The sequence below is a fragment of the Abramis brama genome, assembly GCF_963993115.1.
Source record: "Abramis brama genome assembly, chromosome: 15".
NCBI lineage: Eukaryota > Metazoa > Chordata > Actinopteri > Cypriniformes > Leuciscidae > Abramis > Abramis brama.
This window is the reverse complement of record NC_139977.1, coordinates 27,617,431-27,632,846: the sequence shown is the minus strand read 5'-3', so window position 1 is coordinate 27,632,846 and position 15,416 is coordinate 27,617,431. Positions and strand designations below refer to the sequence as shown.

At 36.0% G+C, this 15,416-nt stretch overlaps 1 protein-coding gene across 5 annotated transcripts in view; it reads right to left on the bottom strand.

The window, feature by feature from the left end:
• ptpn13 (protein tyrosine phosphatase non-receptor type 13) overlaps positions 1-15,416 on the bottom strand; it is a 71,094-nt gene that overhangs the window by 5,494 nt on the left and 50,184 nt on the right. For 2 of the 5 annotated variants that reach the window (XM_084136148.1, XM_084136150.1), the window contains 17 exons: positions 14,872-15,299; positions 13,373-13,516; positions 12,660-12,753; positions 10,830-10,915; positions 10,604-10,748; positions 10,259-10,473; positions 10,053-10,151; positions 8,960-9,315; positions 7,661-7,814; positions 7,369-7,524; positions 3,701-3,872; positions 3,105-3,315; positions 2,825-2,910; positions 1,636-1,697; positions 1,068-1,223; positions 802-967; positions 77-166 (listed from right to left, as the gene is read on the bottom strand). In XM_084136148.1, coding sequence (XP_083992274.1) covers positions 77-166; positions 802-967; positions 1,068-1,223; positions 1,636-1,697; positions 2,825-2,910; positions 3,105-3,315; positions 3,701-3,872; positions 7,369-7,524; positions 7,661-7,814; positions 8,960-9,315; positions 10,053-10,151; positions 10,259-10,473; positions 10,604-10,748; positions 10,830-10,915; positions 12,660-12,753; positions 13,373-13,516; positions 14,872-15,299 — 2,820 coding nt within the window. The remainder of the gene's footprint in view (positions 1-76; positions 167-801; positions 968-1,067; positions 1,224-1,635; positions 1,698-2,824; positions 2,911-3,104; positions 3,316-3,700; positions 3,873-7,368; positions 7,525-7,660; positions 7,815-8,959; positions 9,316-10,052; positions 10,152-10,258; positions 10,474-10,603; positions 10,749-10,829; positions 10,916-12,659; positions 12,754-13,372; positions 13,517-14,871; positions 15,300-15,416) is intronic. The other 3 variants (XM_084136149.1, XM_084136151.1, XM_084136152.1) reach the window with 2 other exon arrangements.

The following is a 15,416-nucleotide window of genomic DNA, read 5'->3' as shown; positions in this document are numbered from 1 at the left end:
TTTTGATTTTAATTGTATTTAATACATTTTATAATATTTTAATAATATTAAATAATATATATGATCTTTATTGTACCTATCGGAGGGAGGGGAGGTGAATTGATGCTCTTGCTTTGCTCTGATGGCGTCTGGAGTTTTGTTTTCACGCCACTGTCTTCACTCACATCTGAAACATCACACAACAATAACAGATTTGTATTAGCCCTTTTTGTAAGACTAAATTATTACGCTTAGGCCTGGTTTCACAGACAGGGTTTAGATTAAGCCAGGATTAGTCCTTAATTCAATTAGGACATTTAAGTAGCTTTTATAAACATGCATTAGAAGAAAACATTACTGGTGTTCATATTGAGACAAAACAATACCACGGACATATGACAATGCAAGTTGCTTTCAGTTAAAACAGCTCAAACTTGCATTTTAGTCTGGGACTAGACTCAAGCCTTGTCTGTGAAACAGGCGGTAAATAATAATTAATCTTTCATTCAAATAACATTAAAAAACATCTATCAATTCATTATTTATAACAATAAATATGAAAGAAAAATGAAAAATGAAAGAAAAAAAAGGTTTTCTATTTAAGTCTTAAAGATGTGTATATTCATTGACAAAATGTTTTATTTTTATATATAATAATAAATATTAAATATGTTGTTTTTATATATGTAATTTTTTAATTACTACGTGAATAAATAAAAAAATTATTGGACAAAAAAATAGATGAACACAACCTGACAGTTCCGGGCATTCATTCATTCTACTTTATTAATAACCATGAGGTTGTTAGCGTGCAGACCGTACCGTTATTGCCATTAACACCGTTGGATTTGAGAGGCAGAAAGCCCAGGTACGTGTTGGGCATTTGGTCAGGTGGACGGGAGACGATGAGGTGCACCAAGCCTTTCGATTTACGGATGGTGGTGACGGCTTTAGAGTGAGACACGCCGATCATCAGATCGTCATTGACCTGTACACAAACACAACCAGCAAAATTGGCTTTCGGAAGTTCAATTTAAAAATGCAACTTAAAAAAATGAGTGTGAAGTGTAAAAACATCGCTTATGTACCTTGAGCAAACGATCGCCAACTTGCAACGTGCCCGCAGTGTCTGCGGTGCCTCCAGGGGTGACGTACTTCACGAAAATACCCCTTTCTCCACCAATCACAGAAAAGCCCAGGCCCCCTGCTGGCGGCTTCTCCAACTGCAGCTTCACAATCTGCTCCTGTAAACATTTTAGACAAGAAAAGAGTGAAATAAAGAAGGCAGAATGAATGAGACGAGGAAAAACTGAAGAAAACTTACAAAAGAAAGAAAGCCATAATGACAATGAAGCACAATTACAGTGAATTCAGTGAAGGAAGAAGCCTCAATGCTGGCCATTCACGGGACACGTTTCCTGAAAATCGAGTCAAATTCCTCTCACCGGCTCCTCTTGTAACAAACAGAACGCAGAAATCTGACCTGCCTCAGTTAAATTTCAAGCTGTTTGTGTCCCGTCTCACATGCCACAAACAGCACCCACCGTATAATAGTTTCTGTTTCTGAAGTCGGTTTATTTAGTGATAAAATATTTAGCCAGAGCAGCACCGATCAATATTAGGTAATAGTTTACCAGAAGTTCTACAGGTTCTTACCTCAGCAGGACAGATCCCGGATAGGGCCTCTAATTCGTTACGATCGTTGCTATGGAGATAACCTATGATACAAAGAGAAAGAGCAAGAGAGAAATGAGGTCACAGTGTAAATTACTCCGCTTACAACCAGAAGAGTAACAACAACTAACTAGAGCATCAGAATGCCACCAATCAAAAGAAAAATAAACTGTTGATACCATTCATTTAAGCAATAAGCAGCACAAGATCATGTGATTTTACAGTGTTTTTACCATAGTTAAGGAGTAATGTTAGCTAAAAGGAGACTCGTGTAATATAATATACAACAACTAGAATAGCATTTCCTGAAGTTTTATACTTTTAGGCTTCTGCTTCTTGCTCTGTAAATGACCAATCAGATTTCAGTATGCAAATATTATGATGACATCTTCAGTGTGTGTTACATTACACCAACATTATCAGTCAATGTAAACTTTACAAACTTACCATATCTTTACAAATGTATAACATCTTTAACTGCTTGAAATGTATTGCCATATTTTAATAGATTTGATAAAAAATTTCACAACCCATTTTTGAATTTGAACATCACAACTACATTACCATTCAAATGTTTGGGGTATGCACCAAAAAAAAATTGTGTAGCAAGGATTAATTAATTGATCAAAAAGTGACAGCAAACAGATTTATAATATTTTATATTTCAAATAAAATTCTGTTCTTTTCAACTTTCTATTTCTCAAAGTATCCTGGAAAACAATGCTTTCCACAAAAAATATGAAGCCGCTGTTTTCAACATTGATAATAATAATAAGAAATGGTTTTTGAGACCCAAATCAGCATATTAGAATGATTTCTGAAGGATCATGTGACACTGAAGACTGGAGTAATGATGCTGACAATTCAGCTTTGATCACAGAAATAAATTACATTAAAAAAAAAATTTAATAAAAAAAAGTTCTTTTAAATTATAAAAATGGTTCACAATGTTACATTTTTTACTGTATTTCTTAATATATATATATATATATATATATATATATATATATATATATATATATATATATATATATATATAAAAAAATGCAGCCTTGGGGAGCATTAAAGTCTTTAAAATCATACCGACCCCAAACTATTGAACAGTGTATGTGACAAAATTTTGACCAAAAAAACATGTAGGTACAGCTGGTTTATTTCCCACTACACTTACCGTTCATACTCTGGGAGACTTTAGAACTGATGTTATTGTTTAGCAATGAAATCTCCTCCTCACCCGGAAAAACAGGCTTCCCATGCCTACGGAAATATAGTTAGATAGTGGCATCCGTCCAGAAGTTTTACAGTTTCACACATATCACTTAACAGCTGACAAACAAGTCCATCAAAAGAATCTTCCCAACACCTGAATAATTAGATCCTTTTTGCATATTTGAATGAACGTCGTAGTGTTTTTGGTGAACATTGCGAGTGGTGCCGTGCGACTAACTCACCTGGTGGCTTTGAGACTAAGATTCCTCAGTGACAGCTGCAGGAGTCTGCGGCTCTCGCTCAAGGTTAGATCCTGTGTCGGAGCGCCGTTGATGTAATGTATGATATCCAAGTGTCTCAAACTGCCTTCTGCTGAGGCTACGGATCCTGGGATGATGTCCTTCACGTACAGTACGCCCAACCCACTGTCACTTCCTCCATCGAGAACCAGACCTACAAGAGACGGCCACACACACACCCAGTAAACAAACACTTATGTGATCCGGCTGCACTAAACTAACACCACCTTCTTTCTTTCTTTCACTTTTTTGTCAGCATGCTGAAACCCGACACCCTTATCTAGCTTGTTGTTGAACCCCTTGAGCTCATTTTTCCAGTGAAACGCAGGAGGGCTTTGTTTATGCTGATGGATATCTGTGTTTTTGCGTGACCCAGTAAAGCCCCCATTGACCCCTGACAGTCAGATAACACTAATAGTGTCACATGTATCGGTCAAACGCAGCAAAATATACTTGCCCAGCTGGATTCATGGCATTTCCGGGAACACCATTGAGTTGTAAAGAGGATCAGTTACAATATACCTTGATATTTCCATTACCTAAAGGCTCGTCGTGACACTGAAACGTGATGTCGGGAAGGAGGTGGGCCTCTATTGGTGGTTTGGGAGGTTCTAGGACACGGCCTACCACCAGGTCCACGACTTTGGGGGCGGCACGAACCAGGTTGACCACCTCTGTGTGATTCATGCCGGACACCTCAGTGTTATTCACCTAAAAAACAGAGGAAGAAGAATGAAGATGTGTAAAACACAAATAACAATGTGTAAAATAAATTAAAATGTACATTTTAGCTTGTAGTCCATGTGTGTTAGCTTTATATGCTAGTGTACTTCAAAAAGCTTACAAAAATGAATCTATAGAAGACATGTGGACCAGAAAATCAACTAAAATTATTGATTAGTTTTCAGGCAAGTATACAAATTTACATGATCTATCTATCTATCTATCTATCTATCTATCTATCTATCTATCTATAGATATATAGATAGATATAGATATATACCCAAAGTTCTGAACATTTGAAAAGTTTAATAGAAAATATGTCAAAACAGGAAAGAGAACTATATTATCTTGATATCTATATTATCTAGCTTTCAAAAACGAGTCAAACTGCAAAACTAGATAAGAGTAAAATTGCACCCATCCCTATGCCAATAGATTATAATATTGTGGATCGAATAGTCAGATATAGCCGATATTAGGCTAATTTTCCCATTATTGTATTAAATTGTTATTATTATTAGGCTATTATTATCAAATTGCCCCTCCATAGTTTCACATCAACATCACCGCATATAGCCAGCACTTCACCAACACGCGAATGAAATAAGGATCAGTTTACATTGAAAATGTTTTAAAAGCAGACTACAAAACTACAGCCCACATCAAAACTTAATTGCAAGGTGATATTCACAATGAAGACATATATTCACAAATGATATCAAGAGTGCTTGTTACAAAAGAGACATAATTTCTTAAACAGAGGCATTGTCATTCTTCAGCATTTCGTTTTAGTTTTTAGATTTTTTATTTTTTTTTGCATAGCACATTAACAAAAAATATTGACGTTTATGTCTAATAATAATAATAATAATAATAATAATAATAATAATAATACAACGGGTATGACAACACAATATTTGTTATTATTGTTATTGTTATTATTATTATAAAATAAAAATAAAAAAATCGCTAGTTATTGTTGTGATTATTATTATTATAAAATAAAATAAAAATATATAGCTAATAACATTGGTCCGCACAATCAGTGATTGAACGATGAAAAAAGCAGCTTTATTTCACACACCAACATAAAAAACGACTTGTTTAAAGGCACACTAGGCAGCTTTCCGTTTTTGTCAAACAGCGACCCCTAGAGTCGCTGTGGAGTACTTGTATTTAACGTTACTGTCGTAAATAGCACTCGCGCAGAGCTGTCTCTGCACTCACGGCCTGATCCCTTCCGCCCTCTATACCGGTACCTGTTCAATAGGATGGAAGCTGTAACGAGTGGAAAGAAGGTGTGGCCCCTTTAAGAGCTGCGCGCGCCCTGTTGAACTGTGGTCGGCAGTCTGTGTTGTATCATGTGCACCTCGAACACCCGTATGCGGGTTATTTCAGTTTGATGCTCATTCTTATCCTACTTTTGTTTATCAAGTAAAGATGTGGACGTTAGAACGGGTGACAGACAGTTACACGAGTTCGACTGGGGAATAAAGTGCAAGTTGTGAGATGCCAATCGCCTCCGTGAGTCTGTCTGGCTCTCGGTAATAACTTCATCTGTGAGCTATCCCTATTTCTCCTCCTGACAGAACGCGTTACAAAGCGTCGGACATCGAACAGGCACAGATAACCTCTGAAGATGTCTACTAGTCCATCAACAAGAACGATATTTACTCGAGTCTGACTCCTTGCTCGGTCAGTCTGCCGTTTCCTTTCTTTCGTCCTCCGACAAAGCTTTCCTAGCTTTGTGTGCAGTGCCATAAAGCAATTTGTTACATCGCGAGACCTGATATCACGCGATACTTCCTGACGCGACCCGCGGCCCAAAGTTGCAAGGGTGGTTTTTCCGCTCACAGGCGCTCGGGGGATGCGTGACGACCACCATTCAATCCGAAACAAGTCATATAACTATTCCAATGACTCCGAAGCTGTTCGGTTAAGGTAAAAAAGTTACTTAGTGCACCTTTAACACTAAATATTGCGCATGAACCAGGCCGTTCAGTTTACTTGTTAAAGTGCAATTAAAATACCTTATGTCAGCAGATAATGTACGAATAGGTTTGTGGTTCGCGACTCCTTCACCGGCACCATCACCTTCTTGTGCAAAGCTTGCATGATATTGGAAAAAACTGACATTGCGATATTTTTTCTGTCATATAAACTGCAGTATGAAAAATAAATTCACCAGATGACTTGAATAGCTCTATTTGGAAAGAATTAATCATTCTAGAACGATTGGGGTGATTTTGTAGGGGAGTGCATCTGCATAAAAAATAATAAACAAATTACAAACATAGATGAATACAATAGAACAAAGATACAAATGAAATAAACAATGCTTTAAGTTTTTCAGCTAAGTCTAGCAGTATTCAGGTACAGAAATTGAACAATCAAATGTAAAATAGCACTGCATAGTCTTCACTGTATAAATTAAATATAATTTATCTATTACAGCTACAAAAGTGATTTTCACTTTGTATTTTGTTATTCGATTAAGAATGACGACACAGACAGCAGCAGGTTTATTATGCCGCTGTCACTTTAAGACTGATGCACAGATCCAATTTAATGATACGCATCCGTTTTCTTTCTCAGTTGTTTGCTTTCACATAAGCCATAAGCGAATGTTTACGAGGATACTTGCCATTGCAGAGACGGGCATTTTGACATAATTATGCATTTATGTGTCCGTTCAAGCACAAATAATGTGGAAGAGAACTGAATGCGGTATTCGCGTGCTGTCTGCGCAGTTCTGTGTGCGTGTACAGAAAACCACATGTGAGATCCGAATTGAGTTCTCTTTCGTGTCTTCTTGACCTCAAATGGTTTAGAATCGCTTGAATGTTTAAACTGACAGGACCTTAAACACGTGCAAATGATAAACTTTCTCTCTATGATGGTTAAACTTTGCAATGAATCCGAGAAACACATGGGGCCTGGTCCGTATGGATTAACTACGATCCCTATACTTGACATCGCACATCCTGTGATGTGACTATCGGCAGTGTATATAAACTTGTTACCCGTTTTAAATACTTTTATATTAATAATGTCAGTTTATCAATAAGTTAACAAGCTAAAGACTTTAGTTTGTTTATGCTGTCTGACAGATTTTTACATAGATTCATCCACTTAGTCCCGAAAACGTGAAAGTGTCTGGCGAACTGTGAGAAAACAGTGTAAACTTTATATTTAACTACTAAATAAAACACGCTGTCAAATTATGTTTGAAAGTTTATTATATTGATTATTGGTGCTTCTATAGACATCAGTGTGTATTTTTACAAACTATTTTTGTTTTTTGTTAGTAATGAAACAAAATAAACATTAGATGGTTGAAAACATTGAGTAGTTGTGAAAAAGTCTTTCTCTTGCACCCACCCGCATGCGCACGATAATATTGTGTATGGGCATTCTCGCAGTCTGACGATAGGACGATCTGAAAATGGAAAAGATCGCCCAACACTAATCCCTATTATCATACCATTATCATGCGATCCCCTGGATGCAGGCGGCCGTCTCCTTTAGCAGGGTCCTGGATAATGTCATGGATGTAGCAATTGTCATCCGGCCCTTTAGTGAGGGTGAAACCTAAACTTCCTTTATCAGACTTCACCAGAGAGACCCTCAGCTCCACCTCCTAAAAAAATGACACAAACATTCTTGTTTTAATCATAGCAGAGAAGTCATGCTTTAAATCTACATTAGAAATCAATTTCCATTAGAAATTCTGGGAAAAAAAAGATAATTTCATAGTCACGCTAATGGTCACTCACCGGGATGAACTCCTCCTCCTGGCCGTGTTCTGGTAGACAGAGGTTAACAGGGTTTGGCAGTGGTGGAGGAAGAGGGTCAGGACTGGGGCTCAGGATCCCCCCCTCAGGAAGAGATGGAGATGATGACATACCAAGTGCAGAGCTGTCCAAATCACTGGATAAAGATGACGAACAGGAAGCAGTGGGGGATAGAGACAGGAAATGGAACATGATTAATAAATATGAATTCTATGACAACCGGCCTGTTTTGTTAAAAATTGGGAAAAAAATGATGCTACATTAAAAATAGGAAAAAAAAATGCTTTGAGGTTATTGAAACCAACAAACCAAAAATAAAATTTATTTGAAATAAAAATAAAATAAATCAAAATAAAAAAATATAATAACATTTTTGATAGACATTGAAACTAAGAAACAAAAAACTAAAACATAATAAAAAAATTAAAAAATTGTTTAAAAGAAAAAAGAAAAGACAACTTAAAAAAACTGATGTAACTAGTATTTATCATCAGACTAAACATGACTAAAAGGCATCGACCTTTTCCTGTTATTTAGTTCTTCATTTCTAATTCTCTCTTCTGCTCAAAGAGAAGTCTTCAGGCAAAACAAGCCACATCATTTATCCTGCAGATCTCTATCACACTGCATTCAGCAGTGCAAACAAGCATGTCACTGCTGCCAGCTGCCGTGTTGTGTAACACTTCCAGAGTCACATGACATAGACTGAGCAAAACACACCCACAGGAGAGAATTAGTGCGTCACACCTGAACTCTGTAACCTGGGCCCAATTATATGAAACAACCAAGTCAGCTTATGTAAGAACGCTGGGGCTGTGTTCAAAAACTCCCCCTACACCCTTAAATAGAGCATTAATTGGGGGAAAAGCCATTTGTAGTGGTGTCCAAAACCACAGTGGACGTTATCGAGTTATCACTCATTCAATCCCATACTGCGCCGCAATAACGAGTGTACAACTGATGTACATTCATTAATTCAAATTCATTTGAATCATCTTAAATTATTTCAAATGAAATTTAGATCAATTAAATTTAAGTTGAACATTTACATTACTTTAACTCATAAAAAAAGGTGAAAACTTATTTTGATAAGTTATACAAGATTTAAATTTTTTTTAAAGTCAGTTTAATATAATTTAAGTTGAAATGACTTATACAGCCAAGTTGATTGCAGTTAAAAATGTAAGGCAGCAGCTTTTCTTTTTTCTTTTTTTTTTTTTTTTTTACAGTTTAGCAAGCACATATATTAGCAAAACACTATTTTAGGAGTACATTTCTGACCTTCTGTTGACCTCCGGTCTAGACATGGATTGTCTGGGTGAGTAATATGCAGATCGTACGGTGTCGTCCATATTGGCCTCGTATGGGAGTCTTTCCATGGGGGTTTGATATACACCCCTGTCCCAGGCTTGACTGGCCTGCTCTAGGTTGGCGGGGCTGAAGGCCTCCTCTACCTCGTCATTGTCGGTGCTGTCGCTGTAACTGTCCCTGCGACTGGGTGACTTCATCAGCAACCTCTCCAGAGCCTCTTCCACAGGACCCACCGACTGCTGGTGCTCCGCCTGAGGTGGGGCGCTCGTCTTGGGATCAGGCTGAGGCTTGGGACGAGGTTCCTTTCGTGGAGAAGGCACGGGAGTCTGCGGAGTGTGAATTTTAGTTTTAATTTAAAAAATCTGATAGTAAATGAATACTAATAAAAAAAATATATATAAATATAAATATATATATAAATATATAAATATATATATAAATATATATATATATATATATATATATATATATATATATATATATATATAATATATATATATATATATATATATATATATATATATATATATATATATATCTCAAAACTCATTAAAATTCAAAATAAAATAAAATCTAAAATAAAAATTAGATTAAATACTCAAAAATAAAATACTCAATATAAAAATAATAATATAATTTTTTAAAAAGAAATAAGATTCAAAATAAAAAAGACACAAAATAAGTCTCAAAACTCAGTAAAACTCCAAATAAAATAAAATGAAATACTCAAATGAAAATAAAATACTCAAAATATAAAACAATAATAAAACGAGAGAAACAAAATAAGATTGTAAAATAAAATAAAAAATAAGACACAATAAAATAAAAAATAAAAAAAGCACAATAACATAAAATGACTCAAAATAAGACTCAATAAATTGGTCTCTAAATTGTGGTGGGACTACTTTTCTAATTGAATATGGTTGTAATGTATGGATAGTTACATCATGTCCCTTCCTGAAATTCTTGAGCAAAAACCAAGATATACATAAAGTTCATTTAGGTAATGGAACATGATGCTGACACGTAAATTAAGATCAGTGAGACTAACTAAAAGTCTTACTGCATTGGCAGGGTCCATCTCAGGTAAGACTCCTAATTCTGGTCTACACAAGTGAAGGGTCACTTCCTGTCCTGTCCCCCTCAGAGCAGAGATCACCTCCTGACAAACAGCAATAGAAAAGACATTTTTTTTTTAAACTTTTGTTAGTATTTTGTTTTAAATCATATTTCTAAATCCTCACAGACTAAAGTAAAGGGTTAACGTACATGTTGTGAAAGTCCTTTGAGTGGCGTCTGATTGACACGTAGAATGACGTCGCCCACTTCGATGCGGCCACTCTCGGCTGCTGGTTGCCCTGGAAACAGCTTCTTGACCCGGACCATGCTGGAACCCGAGGGCTCTCCGGGAACGTTCTCTTCACGGCTGAAACTGAAACCCAGACCGGACGTGTTCTTCAGCAACCCCACCTCAAACGTGTTATCTAGAGGGGTGAATAAGAAAGAGGACACTGATTTACTCTTCACAACCTTTGAGTAACCAGCCCACATGTTTAACCTCTACACCTCTGGCACATTTTCATAAGCTCGAAAGCAAGCGTGTCAATTCCATACCTGGAGTGATGAAGTTGTATTCTGCTTTCTTGGGTGGTGGTACCTCCACTGCTGCGTTTTGAGGTTCAGAAGTGTCTTGAGGGGTCAGAGGGGCATGAACGCTGTTTTCTGGGGGCATACCTTTCTCCATCAACAGATGCACCACCTAGACAACAAGAATATAGTTTAAAACACACGGTTAAACGTTGAGAGAAGAGAAGTCCTCTAGGGGGCGCAGCATTCTCACCTGCCCAGTATATCTCAACATCTCTACTGCCTGTTTGTGAGACGCTCCATCAAGGCTCTTCCCGTTCACAGCCACGACACGATCCCCTGAAGGACACAGCATCAACACACACCCTTACTAACAGTCTTGTAACGTATGGGAATCTCTTGAAGAACCGTACAGGTCATCTTTTACCCCCCAAAAATATTACAAATATTAAAATAATAAACATTTATTTGTATAACACTTCTCATACATGGAATGCAGCTCAAAGTGCTTCACAAGCATAAAAACTAATATTTTCATTACATTTTCACACAATATTAATATAAAATATTTGAAAACAACTTTAAAAGATTCACAAGGTAAAATAAAGAGATTGCAATATATGTTAAGATTATTGTGTGCACATCCCACCATCTGGCAGGTGCTGGACAAAAAGGACTACTGAATAGAAAATATTGAAATGTCCGCAACACTGCTTACTCCCATATTTTAATAAAAAAAGCAACGTTTCGACCCTACTGGGTCTTCTTCAGGCAAATCAAAATAAAGAGATTGGCAATACAATTTCACACTTTTTTTCTATATAAAAATACTCAAATGCAACTATAAAAGGATCACAAAGTAAATTAAAAACATAAAATAAACTTAACCCAAAGTTTAACCCACCTTTTAAAAATATGAATGCTAGTAGTCGCTTTCACTTTACATTTTTGGAGCATAGTGGCTAAAAGAAGTACCACCGGATCATCAAGATTTACTGTATCCTAAGCCAAAAGACCAGCACTAGAAGATCTTAAACTACGATTTGGAACATATCCTGACAGTAATATATAAAGATGCCAGATTAGTTTTATAAACTAATAAAGGAATCTTAAAATCAATCCTTTGGTGAACTGGCAACTAATGTAATTCCATTAAAACTGGTGTAATATGCTCTCTCCTTTTTAAGTTTCATTAGTACTCTGGCTGCTGCATTTTGTATCAAGTGTAGCTTAGCTATACAACCCTTAGGCAAGCCAGTATACATATATTATTAAAAATAAAAATAAAAACAAGTTGTCGTCACTTGATTAATATAGGACTTAAGACTCAGGTCACATTATTACATCATTACTTTATATTACATTTATATTATATTATATTATATTATATTATATTATATTATATTATATTATATTATATTATATTATATTATATTATATTATATTTAAATAGAAAAAGAAATTGTTTAGCACCAAACAAATTTCTTTTGCATTGTGATATCTCTGTAAAATGTAACCGTAATGAAAATCATTCTGTCTGGACACAATGTTTTTTTTTGTTTTTTGTTTTATAAAATCTGCATAAATTAAATTCAATACAAAAAGTAATAACGTGATGTATACTTGCAACTGTCCTTAATTAATCTTTATTTTTCTCGAATATAGACTACTGTTCAAAAGTTTGGGGTTGGTAAGATTTCTTTTTTAAGATTTTTTGTAATAAGTCTCTTCCAAGGCTGCATGCATTTGATTCAATTAAAAAAAAATAAAAAAATAAAAAAAATAGTAATACTGTGAAATATTATTACAATTTAAAACAACTGAAGTTGTTTATTCTTGTGATGGCAAAGCTGAATTTTCAGCACTTTTTTTCAACAAGTTCTTTGATAGATAGAACATTCAAAAGAACAGCATTTATTAGAAATAGAAATCTTTTGTAACATTATAAATGTATTTACTATAACTTTTGATCAATTTAATGCATCCTAGCTGAATGATTGTATTAATTTCTTAAAAAAAAAAAAAAAATCTTTGAACGGTAGTGTATTGTTTTAATAAAAAAATTTAAAAAATCCTTTTTTACCTTTCTTTATTCTCCCATCCAGCTCAGCTGCTCCTTTAGGAATGACTGCTTTGACGTATATCCCTCCATGCCTCAATGTTGTGTTTGATCCACCCTGAGACAGACAGACATGTTAATATAGCCACACACAAAGGCATCATGGGGAAAAAGTCTTTGGATCTAAGAGTGTATTAAGCAATCAATTGGACATGCTCATTTTATATTTATAAGATATACCCACCCTAACAATCATAAAGCAAACCACTTGATTTCTTAAGTTGATGATTAATGAATTTCATTGCAGTGTTTTGAAACAGACTTTTAAAAAAATCATTTCAATCATTAAAAGTCTACGTAACAAAAGCTGCATGCTGTAAAAAGCATCACTGTAAAAATCACACCGTAGACAAGCAAATGCAAATCCATGCAGGCATTAGTGCTTCTCCGTCAGAAACAAAATACAACTGAAAACGTGCCATGTAGTCTTGGCTGTGCGTGTTTCCACACTTTGCCGTACCTACTGTTTTTCAGTTTTACCGTTTTTTGAAGCAGCCAATTCAAATGCCTGTAAAAATCTGCATGCAAAGAACCAAATCTACTTTCCCAAAACTGAAGCCAAGCGAGGAGCTTCAAAAAGGAGCGAGGGCTAAGGGTACAAAAACAACACCACACACACACACACACAAAGTAAGTAAAGGGGAAACAAAGGAGGAAAAAAAAGAGAGAGCGGAAACCTTTCCGAACAGTACCGTGACACTAATGCCCAGACTGCTGTCTATTTTGGACAGCTCAATGTCAAATAGATCTCCAGGCTGGAGGCTATTGACTTCTGGGCTACTAGCACTTAAAGTCTCCGTGACGATGTTGGGAGAAACCCCCTGTAAACAGAGAAGAGCTGGGTAAATACAAGGCCGTGCACAGCCGTATTCATGCAAGGGTCAAAGGTTAATGGAGTTGACATGCACAACTGCATTGCATTTACATTCAGAAATGCAATTGGTCAGAAAGAGAGCGAGGGACGGTCACAAGCAGTTAGAACGTTTTTATTGGCATTTCACACATTTGCGTGGCTCTGAAGTGTAGCTATATACTAAGTATTAACCTTAAATGGTGATATTAGCTTCCAAGAAATGTGGAACTGAGATACCTGAATTTCAATATGTGAAAAGTGAAGTGAAGTTTTGATCTAAGCGGCCTTTATGGCGATGATCGATAGAACATTTTGGCAGTCATCTGGTTGTGCATTTTAGTCCTGCCCACACTGAAATCTCATTGGTCCAAAACCGTTACCTTGTGGTTTTGAGTGGTTGTTAACACATTGATATGATATACCATTTGCTAAATGGTAAATAACTAATCAAAAGTTTGGGGTCAGCAAGACATTTTTAAAGAAATTAATACTTTTCTTCAGATAGGATGCTTTAAATTGATAAAACGAGACAGTGAGGACATTTGTAATGTTTCAAAAGATTTCCAATAAATATTGTTCTTTTAAACTTTCTATTAATCGAAAAAACCTGAAAAAAAACTGATCAGCATATTAGAATGATTTCTGAAGGATCATGTGACACTGAAGACTGAAGTAATGATGCTGAAAATTCAGCTTTGCCAAAACATAAATAAAAAATAAAAATAAAAAAAAGAATGAAATATATTCAAAAAGAATACACTTTAAATTGTAATAATATTCCACAATATTACTATTTTTACTATATTTTATCAAATATATGCAGTCTTGGTGAGCATTTAAAAAATCTTGCTGACCCCAAACTTAAGTACCTCCTTCAATGCAATGAATTTGGTAACATCTCTAACACTAGAACGACCAATAGTTCTAGGGACGTTTTCCTTAGCAAGTGAGTGGCACTTGATGATTTCACTTGATGATGAAACATGATGATTTCATTGATTTAAACCTGTCAAACGGCGATGGGTAGAACATGGTGTAAATGTGAAATATGTTTAAAAATCTCAAATTATGTTCTGCATTTGATTAAGTGAAAATCCACTGGCATGTAGGGAACTCCAAGGAGGGATGCAATGAGTGAGCGAGAACTGTCCTATTATTTAAAAAAAAGCAATTTAATATTTGTTGTGAGGTTTAAACACTGAAGTAACATCTTAAAAAGCACACGTCAAAGTTCATATCAAACAGATGCTGACTAGAATCTCGATAGGAAACCTTGAGGGCTGAGTCAAAGTTCATTCAAATCACTACAGAGGCTGATTCTACCTTTTTAGTCTTTTGTTTCTCTTGGCTACTTGAGTGTGTGTCTTCATCCATGTCGGAATCCCCTCTGTCTGAGTATTCCAGCTCTTTAGGAACATCTGGCACTTTGGATTTTCTGGTTTTAGGGGGCAAAGCTGGTGGAGTAGCTTCAACAGAGGGTTTACTGTCAGCCGTCAGTGACTGCGCCGCCACGGGACCCTCGGTGGGAACGTTGCGATGGAATCCATTGAGATTTGTTTGCAGGATGCCGGCGCTCTCTGTCCTGGAGTCCTGCGAACTGACGCTGCCCTGTCGAACGGACTGAGGCGGAGACGTTTTGCTGGAGATAAGAGGCAGGCTGGGGGAGGGTGTATGATCTTCAGAGGAAGAATCGACATCTTCTTCCTGATTTTGAGTGTCTGATTTAAAGTGATGGATTCCTGAATGAGAGTCTAACAGGAGGGAAAAAAGAGGCTTGTTTATGGTACTGTCATCAAGCCTTCAGAAAAGCCTTTTCTCAGAACGATTCTGGTGAAATGCTACATTTATATTCGTTCTTCCAAAATGTC